The sequence below is a fragment of the Rhinoderma darwinii genome, chromosome 2 (genome assembly GCF_050947455.1).
Source record: "Rhinoderma darwinii isolate aRhiDar2 chromosome 2, aRhiDar2.hap1, whole genome shotgun sequence".
NCBI classification, from domain to species: domain Eukaryota; kingdom Metazoa; phylum Chordata; class Amphibia; order Anura; family Rhinodermatidae; genus Rhinoderma; species Rhinoderma darwinii.
In genome coordinates, this window is record NC_134688.1 from 2,653,714 (window position 1) to 2,676,300 (window position 22,587).

At 47.9% G+C, this 22,587-nt stretch overlaps 2 protein-coding genes across 2 annotated transcripts in view; both read right to left on the reverse strand.

Annotated features, from left to right (window-relative positions):
- Nucleotides 1-16,040, reverse strand: part of LOC142740322 (uncharacterized) — a 74,816-nt gene extending 58,776 nt beyond the window's left edge. The window contains exon 1 of the mRNA XM_075849868.1: nucleotides 15,350-16,040. Within this exon, the coding sequence (XP_075705983.1) occupies nucleotides 15,350-16,040 (691 nt within the window). The remainder of the gene's footprint in view (nucleotides 1-15,349) is intronic.
- Nucleotides 16,041-16,455: 415 nt separating this feature from the next.
- LOC142741955 (uncharacterized) lies at nucleotides 16,456-21,817 on the reverse strand. The gene is made up of 4 exons (XM_075851276.1): nucleotides 21,550-21,817; nucleotides 20,112-20,819; nucleotides 18,970-19,722; nucleotides 16,456-17,492 (listed from the first exon to the last, which is right to left on the reverse strand). The coding sequence occupies exons 1-4, from the start codon at nucleotides 21,692-21,694 to the stop codon at nucleotides 16,561-16,563; spliced, it is 2,538 nt and encodes an 845-aa protein (XP_075707391.1). The 5' UTR covers nucleotides 21,695-21,817; the 3' UTR covers nucleotides 16,456-16,560.
- Between the last annotated feature and the right edge of the window lie 770 nt (nucleotides 21,818-22,587).

The window sequence follows — 22,587 nt, forward strand, 5'->3', positions numbered from 1 at the left end:
CACACTCCTGATGAGATAAAGGCTATCCAGACACACTCCCGATGAGATAAAGGCTATCCAGTCACACTGCTGATGAGATAAAGGCTATCCAGTCACACTCCCGATGAGATAAAGGCTATCCAGACACAATGCTGATGAGATAAAGGCTATCCAGACACACTGCTGATGAGATAAAGGCTATCCAGTCACACTGCTGATGAGATAAAGGCTATCCAGACACACTCCCGATGAGATAAAGGCTATCCAGACACACTCCTGATGAGATGAAGGCTATCCAGACACACTGCTGATGAGATCAAGGCTATCCAGACACACTCCCGATGAGATAAAGGCTATCCAGTCACACTGCTGATGAGATAAAGGCTATCCAGACGCACAGCTGATGAGATAAAGGCTATCCAGACACACTCCTGATGAGATAAAGGCTATCCAGACACACTCCCGATGAGATAAAGGCTATCCAGTCACACTGCTGATGAGATAAAGGCTATCCAGTCACACTCCCGATGAGATAAAGGTTATCCAGACACACTCCTGATGAGATAAAAGGCTATCCAGACACACTCCTGACTGAGATAAAGGCTATCCAGACGCACTGCTGATGAGATAAAGGCTATCCAGACACACTGCTGATGAGATAAAGGCTATCCAGTCACACTCCTGATGAGATAAAGGTTATCCAGACACACTCCTGATGAGATAAAGGTTATCCAGTCACACTCCTGATGAGATAAAGGCTATCCAGACACACTGCTGATGAGATAAAGGCTATCCAGTCACACTCCTGATGAGATACAGGCTATCCAGACACACTCCTGATGAGATAAAGGCTATCCAGTCACACTCCTGATGAGATAAAGGATATCCAGACACACTCCCGATGAGATAAAGGCTATCCAGACACACTGCTGATGAGATAAAGGCTATCCAGACACACTCCTGATGAGATAAAGGCTATCCAGACACACTCCTGATGAGATAAAGGCTATCCAGACACACTCCCGATGAGATAAAGGCTATCCAGTCACACTGCTGATGAGATAAAGGCTATCCAGACACACTGCTGATGAGACAAAGGCTATCCAGACACACTCCCGATGAGATAAAGGTTATCCAGACACACTCCTGATGAGATAAAGGTTATCCAGTCACACTCCTGATGAGATAAAGGCTATCCAGACACACTGCTGATGAGATAAAGGCTATCCAGTCACATTCCTGATGAGATAAAGGTTATCCAGTCACACTCCTGATGAGATAAAGGCTATCCAGACACACTGCTGATGAGATAAAGGCTATCCAGTCACACTCCTGATGAGATAAAGGCTATCCAGACACACTCCTGATGAGATAAAGGCTATCCAGTCACACTCCTTATGAGATAAAAGATATCCAGACACACTCCCGATGAGATAAAGGTTATCCAGACACACTCCTGATGAGATAAAAGGCTATCCAGACACACGCCTGACTGAGATAAAGGCTATCCAGACGCACTGCTGATGAGATAAAGGCTATCCAGTCACACTCCTGATGAGATAAAGGTTATCCAGTCACACTCCTGTTGAGATAAAGGCTATCCAGACACACTCCTGATGAGATAAAAGGCTATCCAGACACACGCCTGACTGAGATAAAGGCTATCCAGACGCACTGCTGATGAGATAAAGGCTATCCAGACACACTCCCGATGAGATAAAGGCTATCCAGTCACACTGCTGATGAGATAAAGGCTATCCAGACGCACAGCTGATGAGATAAAGGCTATCCAGACACACTCCTGATGAGATAAAGGCTATCCAGACACACTCCCGATGAGATAAAGGCTATCCAGTCACACTGCTGATGAGATAAAGGCTATCCAGTCACACTCCCGATGAGATAAAGGTTATCCAGACACACTCCTGATGAGATAAAAGGCTATCCAGACACACTCCTGACTGAGATAAAGGCTATCCAGACGCACTGCTGATGAGATAAAGGCTATCCAGACACACTGCTGATGAGATAAAGGCTATCCAGTCACACTCCTGATGAGATAAAGGTTATCCAGACACACTCCTGATGAGATAAAGGTTATCCAGTCACACTCCTGATGAGATAAAGGCTATCCAGACACACTGCTGATGAGATAAAGGCTATCCAGTCACACTCCTGATGAGATACAGGCTATCCAGACACACTCCTGATGAGATAAAGGCTATCCAGTCACACTCCTGATGAGATAAAGGATATCCAGACACACTCCCGATGAGATAAAGGCTATCCAGACACACTGCTGATGAGATAAAGGCTATCCAGAAACACTCCTGATGAGATAAAGGCTATCCAGACACACTCCTGATGAGATAAAGGCTATCCAGACACACTCCCGATGAGATAAAGGCTATCCAGTCACACTGCTGATGAGATAAAGGCTATCCAGACACACTGCTGATGAGATAAAGGCTATCCAGACACACTCCCGATGAGATAAATGTTATCCAGACACACTCCTGATGAGATAAAGGTTATCCAGTCACACTCCTGATGAGATAAAGGCTATCCAGACACACTGCTGATGAGATAAAGGCTATCCAGTCACATTCCTGATGAGATAAAGGTTATCCAGTCACACTCCTGATGAGATAAAGGCTATCCAGACACACTGCTGATGAGATAAAGGCTATCCAGTCACACTCCTGATGAGATAAAGGCTATCCAGACACACTCCTGATGAGATAAAGGCTATCCAGTCACACTCCTTATGAGATAAAAGATATCCAGACACACTCCCGATGAGATAAAGGTTATCCAGACACACTCCTGATGAGATAAAAGGCTATCCAGATGCACTGCTGATGAGATAAAGGCTATCCAGTCACACTCCTGATGAGATAAAGGTTATCCAGTCACACTCCTGTTGAGATAAAGGCTATCCAGACACACTCCTGATGAGATAAAAGGCTATCCAGACACACGCCTGACTGAGATAAAGGCTATCCAGACGCACTGCTGATGAGATAAAGGCTATCCAGTCACACTCCTGATGAGATAAAGGTTATCCAGTCACACTCCTGATGAGATAAAGGCTATCCAGACACACTGCTGATGAGATAAAGGCTATCCAGACACACTCCTGATGAGATAAAGGCTATCCAGTCACACTCCCGATGAGATAAAGGTTATCCAGACACATTCCCGATGAGATAAAGGCTATCCAGTCACACTGCTGATGAGATAAAGGCTATCCAGTCACACTCCCGATGAGATAAAGGTTATCCAGACACACTCCTGACTGAGATAAAGGCTATCCAGACGCACTGCTGATGAGATAAAGGCTATCCAGACACACTGCTGATGAGATAAAGGCTATCCAGTCACACTCCTGATGAGATAAAGGTTATCCAGACACACTCCTGATGAGATAAATGTTATCCAGTCACACTCCTGATGAGATAAAGGCTATCCAGACACACTGCTGATGAGATAAAGGCTATCCAGTCACACTCCTGATGAGATAAAGGCTATCCAGACACACTCCTGATGAGATAAAGGCTATCCAGTCACACTCCTGATGAGATAAAGGATATCCAGACACACTCCCGATGAGATATAGGTTATCCAGACACACTCCTGATGAGATAAAAGGCTATCCAGACACACTCCTAACTGAGATAAAGGCTATCCAGACACACTGCTGATGAGATAAAGGCTATCCAGACACACTGCTGATGAGATAAAGGCTATCCAGTCACACTCCTGATGAGATAAAGGTTATCCAGTCACACGCCTGATGAGATAAAGGCTATCCAGACACACTGCTGATGAGATAAAGGCTATCCAGTCACACTCCTGATGAGATAAAGGCTATCCAGACACTCCTGATGAGATAAAGGATATCCAGACACACTCCCGATGAGATAAAGGCTATCCAGACACACTCCCGATGAGATAAAGGCTATCCAGTCACACTCCCGATGAGATAAAGGCTATCCAGACACTCCTGATGAGATAAAGGATATCCAGACACACTCCCGATGAGATGAAGGCTATCCAGTCACACTCCTGATGAGATGAAGGCTATCCAGTCACACATCTGATGAGATAAAGGCTATCCAGACACACTCCTGATGAGATAAAGGCTATCCAGTCACACTCCCGATGAGATAAAGGCTATCCAGACACATTCCTGATGAGATAAAGGCTATCCAGTCACACTCCTGATGAGATAAAGGCTATCCAGTCGCACAGCTGATGAGATAAAGGCTATCCAGACACACTCCCGATGAGATAAAGGCTATCCAGTCACACTGCTGATGAGATAAAGGCTATCCAGTCACACTCCCGATGAGATAAAGGCTATCCAGACACACTGCTGATGAGATGAAGGCTATCCAGACATACTGCTGATGAGATAAAGGCTATCCAGACACACTCCCGATGAGATAAAGGCTATCCAGTCACACTGATGATGAGATAAAGGCTATCCAGACGCACAGCTGATGAGATAAAGGCTATCCAGACACACTCCTGATGAGATAAAGGCTATCCAGACACACTCCCGATGAGATAAAGGCTATCCAGTCACACTGCTGATGAGATAAAGGCTATCCAGTCACACTCCCGATGAGATAAAGGTTATCCAGACACACTCCTGATGAGATAAAAGGCTATCCAGACACACTCCTGACTGAGATAAAGGCTATCCAGACGCACTGCTGATGAGATAAAGGCTATCCAGACACACTGCTGATGAGATAAAGGCTATCCAGTCACACTCCTGATGAGATAAAGGTTATCCAGACACACTCCTGATGAGATAAAGGTTATCCAGTCCCACTCCTGATGAGATAAAGGCTATCCAGACACACTCCTGAGGAGATAAAGGCTATCCAGACACACTCCTGATGAGATAAAGGCTATCCAGACACACTGCTGATGAGATAAAGGCTATCCAGACACACTCCCGATGAGATAAAGGCTATCCAGTCGCACTGCTGATGAGATAAAGGCTATCCCGACGCACAGCTGATGAGATAAAGGCTATCCAGACACACTCCTGATGAGATAAAGGATATCCAGACACACTCCCGATGAGATAAAGGCTATCCAGACACACTGCTGATGAGATAAAGGCTATCCAGTCACACTCCTGATGAGATAAAGGCTATCCAGTCACACTCCTGATGAGATAAAGGCTATCCAGACACACTCCTGAGGAGATAAAGGCTATCCAGACACACTCCTGATGAGATAAAGGCTATCCAGACGCACTGCTGATGAGATAAAGGCTATCCAGACACACTCCCGATGAGATAAAGGCTATCCAGTCGCACTGCTGATGAGATAAAGGCTATCCAGACGCACAGCTGATGAGATAAAGGCTATCCAGACACACTCCTGATGAGATAAAGGCTATCCAGACATACTCCCGATGAGATAAAGGCTATCCAGTCACACTGCTGATGAGATAAAGGCTATCCAGTCACACTCCCGATGAGATAAAGGCTATCCAGACACACTGCTGATGAGATAATGGCTATCCAGACACACTCCCGATGAGATAAAGGCTATCCAGACACACTCCTGATGAGATGAAGGCTATCCAGACACACTGCTGATGAGATAAAGGCTATCCAGACACACTCCCGATGAGATAAAGGCTATCCAGTCACACTGCTGATGAGATAAAGGCTATCCAGATGCACAGCTGATGAGATAAAGGCTATCCAGACACTCTCCTGATGAGATAAAGGCTATCCAGACACACTCCCGATGAGATAAAGGCTATCCAGTCACACTGCTGATGAGATAAAGGCTATCCAGTCACACTCCCGATGAGATAAAGGTTATCCAGACACACTCCTGATGAGATAAAAGGCTATCCAGACACACTCCTGACTGAGATAAAGGCTATCCAGACGCACTGCTGATGAGATAAAGGCTATCCAGTCACACTCCTGATGAGATAAAGGCTATCCAGACACACTGCTGATGAGATGAAGGCTATCCAGACACACTGCTGATGAGATAAAGGCTATCCAGACACACTCCCGATGAGATAAAGGCTATCCAGTCACACTGCTGATGAGATAAAGGCTATCCAGATGCACAGCTGATGAGATAAAGGCTATCCAGACACACTCCTGATGAGATAAAGGCTATCCAGACACACTCCCGATGAGATAAAGGCTATCTAGTCGCACTGCTGATGAGATAAAGGCTATCCAGACGCACAGCTGATGAGATAAAGGCTATCCAGACACACTCCTGATGAGATAAAGGCTATCCAGACATACTCCCGATGAGATAAAGGCTATCCAGTCACACTGCTGATGAGATAAAGGCTATCCAGTCACACTGCCGATGAGATAAAGGCTATCCAGACACACTGCTGATGAGATAATGGCTATCCAGACACACTCCGATGAGATAAAGGCTATCCAGACACACTCCTGATGAGATGAAGGCTATCCAGACACACTGCTGATGAGATAAAGGCTATCCAGACACACTCCCGATGAGATAAAGGCTATCCAGTCACACTGCTGATGAGATAAAGGCTATCCAGATGCACAGCTGATGAGATAAAGGCTATCCAGACACACTCCTGATGAGATAAAGGCTATCCAGACACACTCCCGATGAGATAAAGGCTATCCAGTCACACTGCTGATGAGATAAAGGCTATCCAGTCACACTCCCGATGAGATAAAGGTTATCCAGACACACTCCTGATGAGATAAAAGGCTATCCAGACACACTCCTGACTGAGATAAAGGCTATCCAGACACACTGCTGATGAGATAAAGGCTATCCAGACACACTGCTGATGAGATAAAGGCTATCCAGTCACACTCCTTATGAGATAAAGGTTATCCAGTCACACTCCTGATGAGATAAAGGCTATCCATACACACTGCTGATGAGATAAAGGCTATCCAGTCACACTCCTGATGAGATAAAGGCTATCCAGACACACTCCTGTTGAGATAAGGGCTATCCTGTCACACTCCCGATGAGATAAAGGCTATCCAGACACATTCCTGATGAGATAAAGGCTATCCAGTCACATTCCTGATGAGATAAAGGCTATCCAGACACTCCTAATGAGATAAAGGATATCCAGACACACTCCCGATGAGATAAAGGCTATCCAGACACACTCCTGATGAGATAAAGGCTATCCAGACACACTCCCGATGAGATAAAGGCTATCCAGACACTCCTGATGGGATAAAGGATATCCAGACACACTCCCGATGAGATGAAGGCTATCCAGTCACACTCCTGATGAGATAAAGGCTATCCAGTCACACTCCCGATGAGATAAAGGCTATCCAGACACATTCCTGATGAGATAAAGGCTATCCAGTCACACTCCTGATGAGATAAAGGCTATCCAGTCGCACAGCTGATGAGATAAAGGCTATCCAGACACACTCCTGATGAGATAAAGGCTATCCAGACATACTCCCGATGAGATAAAGGCTATCCAGTCACACTGCTGATGAGATAAAGGCTATCCAGTCACACTGCCGATGAGATAAAGGCTATCCAGACACACTGCTGATGAGATAATGGCTATCCAGACACACTCCCGATGAGATAAAGGCTATCCAGACACACTCCTGATGAGATGAAGGCTATCCAGACACACTGCTGATGAGATAAAGGCTATCCAGACACACTCCCGATGAGATAAAGGCTATCCAATCACACTGCTGATGAGATAAAGGCTATCCAGATGCACAGCTGATGAGATAAAGGCTATCCAGACACACTCCTGATGAGATAAAGGCTATCCAGACACACTCCCGATGAGATAAAGGCTATCCAGTCACACTGCTGATGAGATAAAGGCTATCCAGTCACACTCCCGATGAGATAAAGGTTATCCAGACACACTCCTGATGAGATAAAAGGCTATCCAGACACACTCCTGACTGAGATAAAGGCTATCCAGACGCACTGCTGATGAGATAAAGGCTATCCAGACACACTGCTGATGAGATAAAGGCTATCCAGTCACACTCCTTATGAGATAAAGGTTATCCAGTCACACTCCTGATGAGATAAAGGCTATCCATACACACTGCTGATGAGATAAAGGCTATCCAGTCACACTCCTGATGAGATAAAGGCTATCCAGACACACTCCTGTTGAGATAAGGGCTATCCTGTCACACTCCCGATGAGATAAAGGCTATCCAGACACATTCCTGATGAGATAAAGGCAATCCAGTCACATTCCTGATGAGATAAAGGCTATCCAGACACTCCTAATGAGATAAAGGATATCCAGACACACTCCCGATGAGATAAAGGCTATCCAGACACACTCCTGATGAGATAAAGGCTATCCAGACACACTCCCGATGAGATAAAGGCTATCCAGACACTCCTGATGGGATAAAGGATATCCAGACACACTCCCGATGAGATGAAGGCTATCCAGTCACACTCCTGATGAGATAAAGGCTATCCAGTCACACTCCCGATGAGATAAAGGCTATCCAGACACATTCCTGATGAGATAAAGGCTATCCAGTCACACTCCTGATGAGATAAAGGCTATCCAGTCGCACACCTGATGAGATAAAGGCTATCCAGTCACACTGCTGATGAGATAAAGGCTATCCAGACACGCTCCCGATGAGATAAAGGCTATCCAGTCACACTCCCGATGAGATAAAGGCTATCCAGACACATTCCTGATGAGATAAAGGCTATCCAGTCACACTCCTGATGAGATAAAGGCTATCCAGACACTCCTGATGAGATAAAGGATATCCAGACACACTCCAGATGAGATAAAGGCTATCCAGACGCACTCCTGATGAGATAAAAGGCTATCCAGTCACACTCCCGATGAGATAAAGGCTATCCAGACACACTCCTGATGAGATAAAGGATATCCAGACACTCCTAATGAGATAAAGGATATCCAGACACACTCCCGATGAGATAAAGGCTATCCAGACACACTCCTGATGAGATAAAGGCTATCCAGACACACTCCCGATGAGATAAAGGCTATCCAGACACTGATGGGATAAAGGATATCCAGACACACTCCCGATGAGATGAAGGCTATCCAGTCACACTCCTGATGAGATAAAGGCTATCCAGTCACACTCCCGATGAGATAAAGGCTATCCAGACACATTCCTGATGAGATAAAGGCTATCCAGTCACACTCCTGATGAGATAAAGGCTATCCAGTCGCACAGCTGATGAGATAAAGGCTATCCAGTCACACTGCTGATGAGATAAAGGCTATCCAGACACGCTCCCGATGAGATAAAGGCTATCCAGTCACACTCCCGATGAGATAAAGGCTATCCAGACACATTCCTGATGAGATAAAGGCTATCCAGTCACACTCCTGATGAGATAAAGGCTATCCAGACACTCCTGATGAGATAAAGGATATCCAGACACACTCCAGATGAGATAAAGGCTATCCAGACGCACTCCTGATGAGATAAAAGGCTATCCAGTCACACTCCCGATGAGATAAAGGCTATCCAGACACACTCCTGATGAGATAAAGGATATCCAGACGCACTCCTGATGAGATAAAGGCTATCCAGTCACACTCCTGATGAGATAAAGGCTATCGAGACACACTGCTGATGAGATAAAGGCTATCCAGTCACACTACCGATGAGATAAAGGCTATCCAGACACACTGCTTATAAGATAAAGGCTATCCAGACACACTCCCGATGAGATAAAGGCTATCCAGACACACTCCTGATGAGATGAAGGCTATCCAGACACACTGCTGATGAGATAAAGGCTATCCAGACGCACTGCTGATGAGATAAAGGCTATGCAGACACACTCCCGATGAGATAAAGGCTATCCAGTCACACTGCTGATGAGATAAAGGCTATCCAGACGCACAGCTGATGAGATAAAGGCTATCCAGACACACTCCTGATGAGATAAAGGCTATCCAGACACACTCCCGATGAGATAAAGGCTATCCAGTCACACTGCTGATGAGATAAAGGCTATCCAGTCACACTCCCGATGAGATAAAGGTTATCCAGACACACTCCTGATGAGATAAAAGGCTATCCAGACACACTCCTGACTGAGATAAAGGCTATCCAGACGCACTGCTGATGAGATAAAGTCTATCCAGACGCACAGCTGATGAGATAAAGGCTATCCAGACACACTCCTGATGAGATAAAGGCTATCCAGACACACTCCCGATGAGATAAAGGCTATCCAGTCACACTGCTGATGAGATAAAGGCTATCCAGACACATTCCTGATTAGATAAAGGCTATCCAGTCACACTGCTGATGAGATAAAGGCTATCCAGTCACACTCCCGATGAGATAAAGGCTATCCAGTCACACTGCTGATGAGATAAAGGCTATCCAGACACGCTCCCGATGAGATAAAGGCTATCCAGTCACACTCCCGATGAGATAAAGGCTATCCAGACACATTCCTGATGAGATAAAGGCTATCCAGTCACACTCCTGATGAGATAAAGGCTATCCAGACACTCCTGATGAGATAAAGGATATCCAGACACACTCCAGATGAGATAAAGGCTATCCAGACGCACTCCTGATGAGATAATAGGCTATCCAGTCACACTCCCGATGAGATAAAGGCTATCCAGACACACTCCTGATGAGATAAAGGATATCCAGACGCACTCCTGATGAGATAAAGGCTATCCAGTCACACTCCTGATGAGATAAAGGCTATCGAGACACACTGCTGATGAGATAAAGGCTATCCAGTCACACTACCGATGAGATAAAGGCTATCCAGACACACTGCTTATAAGATAAAGGCTATCCAGACACACTCCCGATGAGATAAAGGCTATCCAGACACACTCCTGATGAGATGAAGGCTATCCAGACACACTGCTGATGAGATAAAGGCTATCCAGACGCACTGCTGATGAGATAAAGGCTATGCAGACACACTCCCGATGAGATAAAGGCTATCCAGTCACACTGCTGATGAGATAAAGGCTATCCAGACGCACAGCTGATGAGATAAAGGCTATCCAGACACACTCCTGATGAGATAAAGGCTATCCAGACACACTCCCGATGAGATAAAGGCTATCCAGTCACACTGCTGATGAGATAAAGGCTATCCAGACACATTCCTGATGAGATAAAGGCTATCCAGTCACACTGCTGATGAGATAAAGGCTATCCAGTCACACTCCCGATTAGATAAAGGTTATCCAGACACACTCCTGATGAGATAAAAGGCTATCCAGACACACTCCTGACTGAGATAAAGGCTATCCAGACACACTCCTGATGAGATAAAGGCTATCCAGTCACACTCCTGATGAGATAAAGGCTATCCAGACACACTCCTGATGAGCTAAAGGCTATCCAGACACACTCCCGATGAGATAAAGGCTATCCAGTCACACTGCTGATGAGATAAAGGCTATCCAGACACACTCCTGACTGAGATAAAGGCTATCCAGATGCACTGCTGATGAGATAAAGGTTATCCAGACACACTCCTGATGAGATAAAGGTTATCCAGTCACACTCCTGATGAGATAAAGGTTATCCAGTCACACTCCCGATGAGATAAAGGTTATCCAGTCACACTCCCGATGAGATAAAGGTTATCCAGACACACTCCTGATGAGATAAAGGCTATCCAGACACACTCCTGATGAGATAAAGGCTATCCAGACACACTCCTGATGAGATAAAGGCTATCCAGACACACTCCTGATGAGATAAAGGCTATCCAGACACACTCCTGATGAGATAAAGGCTATCCAGACACACTCCTGATGAGATAAAAGGCTATCCAGACACACTCCTGATGAGATAAAGGCTATCCAGACGCACTCTTGACTGACGCCTATAAAAGGACTATAACACTGTCCCTAGAGGACTGTCTACCACAACATACTACTAGTGATCAAAGAACTAGAAAAGAACCTCAAGAACATGCAAATATGATGAAAAACTTTGGTTTCAATTTGATCACACATTTCAGCACATCATATAAGAGAATAGGAGACATTCTCACCAAGCACTGCCATGTGCTCCAAATTGGTCCTTTCTCCAAAAAAATCTTCCCTCCGAAACCGACAATTACATTCAAAAGGGCAAAAACTATCAAAAATATCCCAGCCCCAGTCCAGTGAACCTTTCTGTGCTAAAGGGCAGTTTGGGACTTGAGTTAGAACCATGTAATCCGTTGCCCACAATGGAACAAGTAGACGCCTCTGCTGTAAATCCATCACGGATAAAACCCGGACATTTAGGTCTCAACAAACGGAAAAAATATTCAATATCGATGCAAATTTAAAGTGTCCGTCCAATGTAGTGATTTATGTAATGATCTGTATGTGGCATCCAGTGTGTGGGAAGGAGAATTCAGCCCTGACATTGTAGAGGAAATAAGCGCCGGTCTCATTGTAAAAGGACATTTCTACTCCACATTGTCCAGACATCGCCCTCCAGCACACGAGGGCGACTTTACATGTTTCACTATCACCCCAATCCACCAAATCAAAGAGAACCAGACCGACGCTGTAATACTCTCTGTAAGAGAGAAATGTTTTGGATTTACAAGTCGAAAACACTAAAACCGACGGATGTGAACTAAATAAATGAGACCTCATCTAAATCTCTCTCTAATAAATATCTTTAAATTGGAAAATGTTCTATATATTTGCATTATGGAAATAAAGGTGTGTACAGGTATAAATACTCCCGGTTCTTGCTACGGGCAGCCTGCCTGCCTTCCTTCCTGTCTTCCTTCCTCCCTCCCTGCCTTCCCTCCTTCCTGCCTTCCTCCCTTCGTTCGTTCGTTCGTTCGTTCGTTCGTTCGTTCCTTCCTTCCTTCGTTCCCTCCTTCCTCCCTCCCTCCCTGCCTTCCTTCCTTCCCTCCCTCCTTCCTCCCTGCCTTCCTTCCCTCCCTCCTCCCTCCCTGCCTTCCTTCCCTCCCTCCTTCCTCCCTGCCTTCCTTCCCTCCCTCCTTCCTCCCTGCCTTTCTTCCTTCCCTCCTTCCTGCCATCCTTCCTGCCTCCCTTCGTTCCTTCCTTCCTTCTCTCCTTCCTCCCTTCCCTCCTTCCTTCCTCCCTTCCCTCTTTCCTCCCTCCCTGCCTTCCTTCCTCCCTGCCTTCCTTCCCTCCTTCCTCCCTCCCTTCCCTCCTTCCTCCCTGCCTTCCTTCCCTCCTTCCTGCCATCCTTCCTGCCTCCCTTCGTTCCTTCCTTCCTGCCTTCCTCCCTCCCTTCGTTCCCTCCTTCCTCCCTCCCTTCCCTCCTTCCTCCCTCCCTGCCTTCCTTTCCTCCCTTCTTGCCTTTCTTCCTTCCCTCCTTCCTGCCTCCCTTCGTTCCTTCCTTCCCTCCTCCCTCCCTGCCTTCCTTCCCTCCCTCCTTCCTCCCTGCCTTTCTTCCTTTCCTCCTTCCTGCCATCCTTCCTGCCTCCCTTCGTTCCTGCCTTCCTCCCTCCTTCCTCCCTGCCTCCCTTCGTTCCTTCCTTCCTCCCTTCCTTCCCTCCTCCCTCCCTTCCCTCCTTCCTCCCTGCCTTCCTTTCCTCCCTGCCTTTCTTCCTTCCCTCCTTCCTGCCTCCCTTCGTTCGTTCCTTCCTTCCTCCCTGCCTTCCTTTCTTCCCTCCTTCCTCCCTCCCTGCCTTCCTTCCCTCCTTCCTCCCTGCCTTTCTTCCTTCTCTCCTTCCTGCCTCCCTTCGTTCCTTCCTTCCTCCCTCCCTCCCTGCCTTCCTTCCTTCCCTCCTTCCTCCCTGCCTTCCTTTCTTCGTTCCCTCCTTCCTGCCTCCCTTCGTTCCTTCCTTCCTCCCTGCCTTCCTTTCTTCCCTCCTTCCTCCCTCCCTGCCTTCCTTCCCTCCTTCCTCCCTGCCTTTCTTCCTTCCCTCCTTCCTGCCTTCCTTCGTTCCTTCCTGCCTTCCTCCCTCCCTCCCTCCCTGCCTTCCTTCCTTCCCTCCTTCCTCCCTGCCTTCCTTTCTTCGTTCCCTCCTTCCTGCCTCCCTTCGTTCCTTCCTTCCTCCCTTCGTTCCTTCCTTCCTTCGTTCCTTCCTTCCTTCCTCCCTCCCTTTCTTTCTTCCCTCCTTCCTTCCTTTCTCCGCATCTTTCGGCCTCCGCGGTCTTTCTTCTTCTTCTAGCGTAGCGCTCGGTTAGATAACGCATGTCCATGAGCGTCCCGTTACTACGACAACAGTGTCCGCTGATAACAGAATATTCTAAACACAGAACATTTCTAACTGGACTAACAATCTGTATAAAACACTTCACATTCGTTCTGATTGGAAGGAATAAAGAGATGGATAAATATATGTCTATTGTTATCAAGAAAATCATTTTTTTTTATGACACTACCAGTGTATGTGTAGATATAGTCCTTGAATATTCGATATTTATATCCCTTATTAACGCTCTGCAGTATGGAACACCTTATTAGCATCCTTTTTGATGGTCTTATTGAGCGTCCTGTTTCCATGGTAACAATGCACATGGCGACGGCTTCACGTTGTGAACGGGTAAAACTAGACTAATTAAACACACACAAAACATTTTACAATTGGAAAGTCTGTCGACGTATATTTTTTAAAACACCATTAGGGTATATATATATTTATTTCATTTTATATCTGTATCTCTTGTTCTAAATGATCTTCCATTTGTAGTATCTTATTCACATCCTTTTTAATGGTCTTCTATATTATTGCAAAAATAGTGTTTTCAGTGTATAATCTTTAAAAAAAAATTCTGCCGTCACCCGCCCTTTCATTTGACCTATAACCTGACCCGGTAGTTATTTCGACTACCGACCTCAGAAACCGGCTCTATAACCACAGAGACGATCATTGGACTAACCACTTGTACTAGACCTGACGAAGGGGCCGGTGCGGCTTCCAAACACATGTATTGCTTTTTTATGTACAAATAAAAGATATTTTCGGCACGGCCGCGCCCTTGGATTTTCCGTCCTTTTTATCTCCTGGTTCCAGGTCAGTGACAGTCGGGGTGTGTATGTTTTTTTTATTTTTTATTATGGGCTGCGAGGGAACCTCAGGTCTTGTGTTTTTGTAGTGGCCCATTTTTTGTCTCCAGTTGCCGTCTGGGTCGTTTGCCATTCCTACATCTACCGGGCACAGAGGAGAGCTGTAGTGCATCGGGACGGAGATCGGCTTGGATTTTCCATGGAGCAGGTGGATTTGCGTTGTTTTGGCTATAGCGTGGCGCACGCTGGAGTGACATGTTGTGTGAGGTGGTTCGCCACGGTTTTCCATGTGGGTGGCAATGACCTAGGGAAGTTGTCGCAAAGGGATCTCAACAGGGGGATGAAGAGGGATGTGGTCCGGCTGCTGTGATTCTTGCCTGGGGATCGCCTAGTGTGGTCAGAGATGGTGGCGCGGATTGTGTGGTCAGAGATGGTGGCGCGGATTGTGTGGTCAGAGATGGTGGCGCGGATTGTGTGGTCAGAGATGGTGGCGCGGATTGTGTGGTCAGAGATGGTGGCACGGATTGTGTGGTCAGAGATGGTGCCACGGATTGTGTGGTCAGAGATGGTGGCACGGATTGTGTGGTCAGAGATGGTGGCACGGATTGTGTGGTCAGAGATGGTGGCACGGATTGTGTGGTCAGAGATGGTGCCGCGGATTATGTGGTCAGAGATGGTGCAGCGGATTGTGTGGTCAGAGATGGCGCCGCGGATTGTGTGGTCAGAGATGGTGCAGCGGATTGTGTGGTCAGAGATGGTGGCGCAGATTGTGTGGTCAGAGATGGTGGCGCGGATTGTGTGGTCAGAGATGGTGCCGCGAATTGTGTGGTCAGAGATGGTGCCGCGGATTGTGTGGTCAGAGATGGTGCAGGTGATTGTGTGGTCAGAGATGGTGCCGCGGATTGTGTGGTCAGAGATGGTGCCGCGGATTGTGTGGTCAGAGATGGTGCCGCGGATTGTGTGGTCAGAGATGGTGCCACGGATTGTGTGGTCAGAGATGGTGGCACGGATTGAGTGGTCACACGCCCGGAACTCTGCAGCTCTGGGCGGGTCCCGGGGCAAAATCATTCAGGAGATGGATTTTGTGCGTCTTCTTAGGGGTGTGGTGGTTCGCCACCACCTGATAGAAAACAGGGCGACCGAATTGTTCCGTGCAGACGGGGTTCATCTGCCGGATATTGGATTTTTTTTCAATGTGGGGCTACAGGACGGCCTGGACGAGGCCATGGTGGTTGGTGGGGAGCACAGCCGGCAGGACACTTCATACGCCTGGCTATTGGCGCGGTGGGGGGGGGGGGTGTTAGACTGGGGGTGTCTTGGGCAGATAAATTGGGGGAGGAGTCTGATCGCATTCTCGCTCAGTTGTAAGTTGTAAAACTGGGTGGGGCGTGATGACTACTTCCTTCCCACACTATATATCTGGGCGCGCCTGGATTTAGGTCTACGCTCTGTAATAAGGGAACGCTCCTCGGGACGGACACGATTGTGGTTTTCAGGTCATTTATTTGATACAATTTTAACCAAAACAAAGTCTTTTAAATAAAAAATGAAAACCTTATTCTAAAACTAGAGTTCACAGATGATGACATCACAGGGGGGGCTGCGGCACGGCCTCCCCTCCACCCACCCCCTCAGGGACCGCCGATTCTTTGTTTGGAGAGTCAATTTGGTGAGTTTGCTCGTGACGCATCCGGGCGGACCTGGAGCAGAAGCTCCGCCCACAGACCAGGCAGCTGAAGGGGCGTTCCCCGGTGTGCGTCCGCAGGTGGTTGATGAGGCTGGGTTTCTGGGAGAAGCAGCGCAGACACACATCGCACTGGTACGGCTGCTCCCCGGTGTGGATCCTCTGGTGGCGGAGCAGGACGGAGCTGCATTTGAAGCTCTTTTTGCACTGTGGACAGGTGAAGGGTCGCTCGCCGCTGTGCGTTCTCTGGTGCCGGACCAGCGAAAAGTTGCAATTGAATGTCTGACCGCACTCGCGGCACATGAAGCTCCCGTCACCTTTATGGCTCCTCAAGTGTCTCCTCAGGTCTTTAGAGCTTGAGAAGTTTAGGTGGCAGATTCCGCACTTGTGGGACTGCTGTCCAGGAGGGACAGAGGGGACCGGATCAGGAAAGATGATTCCCGGCTGCTGGCTGCAGTGCGCGTTCCGGTGGCGGAAGAGAGAAGAGCGGTGGCTAAAGCTTTTCCCGCAGTCGGGGCAGTTGAAGAAGGGGCTGACCATGTGCGACTTCTGGTGTTCGCTGAGGAGAGATTCAGAACGGAAGAATTTCCCACAGTCCTGACATATACAATTGCTGCACCCTTCCCGCTCCACCTGCGGCTTCTTCTTCTCACCGGAAGATTCTTTTTTAACACTGCCGGGATCCTTCTCACTTCTCGGTGTACGTTCTCTCCTGTGCGCCCTGGAGCCCCCCCTGGTCTGGGGACCCTGCAAGTCCCGCTCCTGGAGCACAGGCTCCTCTTTCACCGACTGTTTCTCCTTCTCGCGTTGATTTCTTGTCATCATTTTTTCAGAATCTGAAACAAAAAATAAAAAAAAAAGGTCAGCTTGTCTTGGTCTCTTACATAAAGGGGTTGTCCAGTAGTGGATGGCCATCTGTGGGGGTCCGAGACCCGGACCGATCAGCTGCTCTGGTGGCCTGCGGGCACCGGATGTTATTGCACTGTACGTGATGTCCAGGTGTCAGACCCCCACAGATCATATACTGATGACCTAACCTGTGGATAGGTCCTCAGTTGTCCGATAGTGGACAACCCCTTTAAGACTACATTCATCCGACCGTAGCCAACCTCGGACTGGTGTTTTTCCCGTGATGCACCCGTGCGGGACGCGTTATCACGGATACCTTAGACTAGAGGCTATGGAGGGATGTGTGAAGCAGTAAAATAGGACACGTCCTATTTTTTCTTGGACCTTCACATGCTCAATTGAAACAAAGGTCGCGTGAACGGCCCCATAGAGGTACAGGTGTCCGTGTGATTGCCGTTGTTTTAATGGCCGTCACATGGACTACATATACGCTAGTCTGAATGAGCCCTTCGATGCCGGGTGCTATACACTGATGGCCGCCATTACACCGCAGCCATAGAGGTGGTCACAGACATTGCCCTGTTATACCGAGCTACAATTCCTCCCCTGTTTGCTCTCTTGTATTGCTCTGCTTGTGTGTCAGTCTTCACTGTAGGTCTAACATCTTATTCATGAAGCAGGTGGCTCCGAATGAACAGACTGACAGGTCCTCTCGCTGAACTCTTCTGTTCTCCACATTTATCTGTAAACCTGGAGAATTAAAGACAAGGACCTCAGAGAGTGGACAGAGGGCACGGGAAGGGGCGTCCTCAACGAGCACGGGAAGGGGGCGTCCTCAACGAGCACGGGAAGGGGGCGTCCTCAACGAGCACGGGAAGGGGGCGTCCTCAACGAGCACGGGAAGGGGGCGTCCTCAACGAGCACGGGAAGGGGCGTCCTCAACGAGCAGTACAACACATCGCAGCAAAGGCCATCCAGCCCCAAAAGAAGATGCTCAGCAACGAGACCGCGAGAGATATTATGTGTTACCCACTAGACCACAAGAGATACCAGGAGCCTATTAGATGAGGAGTATTATGTATTGTCACAAGAAACCACCGGGAACACTGTAAACTGATAAAACAGGGAAATTATCCATCTAATAGATCACCAGGGAGGAGATTATCCATCTAATAGATCACCACGAACACTACCGACCCGCCGGGGCACCAGGAACACTACCGACCCGCCGGGGCACCAGGAACACTACCGACCCGCCGGGGCACCAGGAACACTACCGACCCGCCGGGGAACCAGGAACACTACCGACCCGCCGGGGCACCAGGAACACTACCGACCCGCCGGGGCACCAGGAACACTACCGACCCGCCGGGGCACCAGGAATACTACAAACTCATTAGAGATAAACGTTATTATTGAGAAGTGTAATCATAAACGCAGACATCCGCTCGCGGCATCCCTCACCGTGTCCATCTTGCATGTGGTTTTGTTCATGTCGGAGCAGCGCAGACCTGGAGCAGAAGCTTCGCCCGCAGATCCAGCAGCTGAAGGGGCGCTCGCCGGTGTGCGTCCTCAGGTGGATGATGAGGCTGGTCTTCTGAGAGAAGCCCTTGGTGCAGACTTCACACTGATACGGCTGATCAGCGGCGTGGATCTTCTGGTGACGGAGCAGGACGGAGCTGCACTTAAAGCTCTTGTGACACTGCGGACAGGTGAAGGGTCGCTCCCCGGTGTGCGTTCTCTGGTGTCGGACAAGGTAGAAGTTACTGGTGAAGGTACGGCCGCACTGGAGACACATGTAGCGCTGCTCGCTGCCGTGACCCTTCAGGTGCCTCTTCATCTCCCCGGAGTCCTGGCAGGACACTTGACAGATGCCACATTTGTAGTCAGGCCGAGAGCCGCCCAATGATTGAATATCGGAGATTTCTTTTATCTTGACGTTGCAGAGCAGATTTTGGAGCGGTGCAATCGGCGGGCGATGGACAAAGCTTTGGTGGTGTTTGGAGTCGCTCTTCTCCGACATCGGACTGTCACTGGTTCCGTTCATATCTTTCCCCTCATCCGGAGTTACGGCTTCAGGTTTCATATCCGGGACAGGATCTTTTACAGGAGTCACGTGGGTGTTGGATGGCACAGTTGGGGTCTTGTTTGATGAAGCCGTCTCCGCAGCGCTCTTCTGAACTTTTTCACGACTCGCCGCCTTCCCTTTTTTCTCACCTGCGATAAATGAATAACCACAGTCACTATCGTCTCGTGTTCAGCTTCATGTACTGATTTATCTACAACACAACAATGGAGCATTGTTACAGTGCAACTCCAAAACCTACGGCGCCGCCTCATCGCTCCGTTATAAAATATACGACCCTCATTATACACATGACTCAGACACATCCCGAGGAACAGCTATCTGCACCGACTGGGGTGAAACCAGCAGCCAACACTATTAGGAGCACTTCCATTATCTACTACTGGATAAGTCTCCTCTGCTGCATTTCTCTCTGTTCCCACCACTAGGGGGCGATATGTATTCCGCTGTATATGGTTCTAGTGATATATGAAAAGACGAGTTATGTCCTACCGGTGGCACAAGACCTCGGATCACCCACCTTTCCAGTTTTTCATAATATCGTGGCGGCTGCGCTGGTGCCGTATCATAGCCGAGCGGGAGAAGAAGGCTCTGCCGCAGACGAAGCAGATGTAAGGCCGTTCTCCGGTATGTGTTCTGATGTGAATGACCAGGCTGGCCCTCTGGGTGAAGCCTCGCCAGCAGAGCTTGCACTTAAAGGGCTGCTCTCCTGTGTGCGTCCTCTGGTGTCTCACTAAGAAGTAGTTACAGTGGAAGTCGCGGCCGCAGTCCCGGCACGTGTACCTATTGTCACCATTGTGACCCGCCAGGTGCCTCTTCAGCTCGTTCAGGTGCTGGAACTTCTGGGTGCAGATGCCACATTTCTGGGAAAGCTCGGAGGTGTCAGTAAGGGCCTGCGTGACGGTGGGGGTCTTCTTCACCCCCGTGTTACGGCAGCGGGACCTCTGGTGGCGGACGAGGGTGGAGCGGTAGCTGAAGCTCTTGCCACATTCAGTGCAGGGGAACGGCCGGCCGGCGGAGTGCGTCTTCTGGTGTGCGGAGAGCAGTATCTGAGACTTGAAGGTCTTGCCGCAGTCCGGGCAGATGATTCCGCCGTTCTTCTTCGGCGCTTTACTCTCCGCTCTACGAGGTCCCTCACGTACTGGTAACGCGGCCGGAGGGGCCGAGTCCTGAGGATCTGCAGAAACATCTTCAGCTTTTACAAGACTTTGTGGAGATGGAGACTTCTCTGCAGGATAAAGAGAAGATTGATCACTGACCGGACAATATAACCACCGCCGCCAGAGTCACACTCCCATCATGCTTCACTGATCATCGTATGACGGATACGCAGCAGAGGCCTCCGCCAGACGTCTCCACTAAGGAACCGATGACCGCCATGGAGGGGCCCGCAGCCAGTTACATTATGTATTGTGCTCCGGTGACATCCAGAGCTGCAGTCAATATTCTGCTGTTACATCAGGTCATACAGTAGTCACCACTAGAGCTGCAGTCATTCTGCACTGATGCTATGTATATTAGACTAGGTCTTCATGTAAACAATCTCACACAGTCTGATATAAAAAGCATAAGCAGGAGGGAAATGTAAACTTGTGCAGAATTATGACTGCAGCTTTGGATGCGACTGGAGTATAAGAGTTAATGCAACTCAGAAGCAAAAAGGGTTTACAATTACTCAGCGTTATATAAAGACGTCACCTCAAAAAGATATTCAGAAGCAGCTGATCCTATATACCGACCAGATTACAGCATCCAAAGTCTAACCAGTGCGGCCATGGCAGCTGTAATCTGATTGGATGCCTGGGGTAACACCCACATTTGCTATTCTTAACTCTATGTTCACATGTTGCAATTTTAATGCAATTTGAAAAAACGTTTTGTAAAAATCGAGAAACCCCAAAAAGGTGTAAATGCTCCCAGACCGTCGCCATTCCCCCTGGACTCTCCTGCATTCATACCATTTCCCGCATCATCGCCAGGGTCTCTGCCATCCCCAACTTCAACCAGGAGCTTCCCCTGCATAGTCCCGGAGTCCATCTGCTGCTCTATCCACTGTGGGTTCTTCTCATCGGAGAGTGAGTCGTCATCCCCCGACCCCTTCATGCTCCAAACTTCACTGTGCGGCGGCTCGTCATCCTCTACTGTACAGAAAATCCAGAGATAGCGGAGTCACAACATGGAGCTGATAAGTGATATGTGTCTATAGGTCAGATACTGATATGATGGAGCTGATAAGTGATATGTGTCTATAGGTCAGATACTGATATGATGAGGCTGATAAGTGATATATGTCTATAGGTCAGATACTGATATGATGAGGCTGATAAGTGATATATGTCTATAGGTCAGATACTGATATGATGAAGCTGATAAGTGATATATGTCTATAGGTCAGATACTGATATGATGAGGCTGATAAGTGATATGTGTCTATAGGTCAGATACTGATATGATGAGGCTGATAAGTGATATGTCTATAGATCAGATACTGATATGATGAAGCTGATAAGTGATATGTGTCTATAGGTCAGATACTGATATGATGGAGCTGATAAGTGATATATGTCTATAGGTCAGATACTGATATGATGAAGCTGATAAGTGATATGTGTCTATAGGTCAGATACTGATATGATGGAGCTGATAAGTGATATATGTCTATAGGTCAGATACTGATATGATGAAGCTGATAAGTGATATATGTCTATAGGTCAGATACTGATATGATGAGGCTGATAAGTGATCTGTGTCTATAGGTCAGATACTGATATGATGAAGCTGATAAGTGATATATGTCTATAGGTCAGATACTGATATGATGGAGCTGATAAGTGATATGTGTCTATAGGTCAGATACTGATATGATGAAGCTGATAAGTGATATAGGTCTATAGGTCAGATACTGATATGATGAAGCTGATAAGTGATATATGTCTATAGGGCAGATACTGATATGATGAAGCTGATAAGTGATATATGTCTATAGGTCAGACACT

Excerpts from the sequence above, each read along its gene's own strand:
- LOC142741955 (XM_075851276.1), bottom strand. The coding sequence starts at position 21,694 with ATGAAGGGGTCGGGGGATGACGACTCACTCTCCGATGAGAAGAACCCA. Across the intron at positions 20,820-21,549 it reads TGGCGATGATGCGGGAAATG|AGAAGTCTCCATCTCCACAA; the intron begins GTATGAATGCAG and ends TTTATCCTGCAG. Across the intron at positions 17,493-18,969 it reads CCACATGCAAGATGGACACG|ATTCTGAAAAAATGATGACA; the intron begins GTGAGGGATGCC and ends TTTTTGTTTCAG.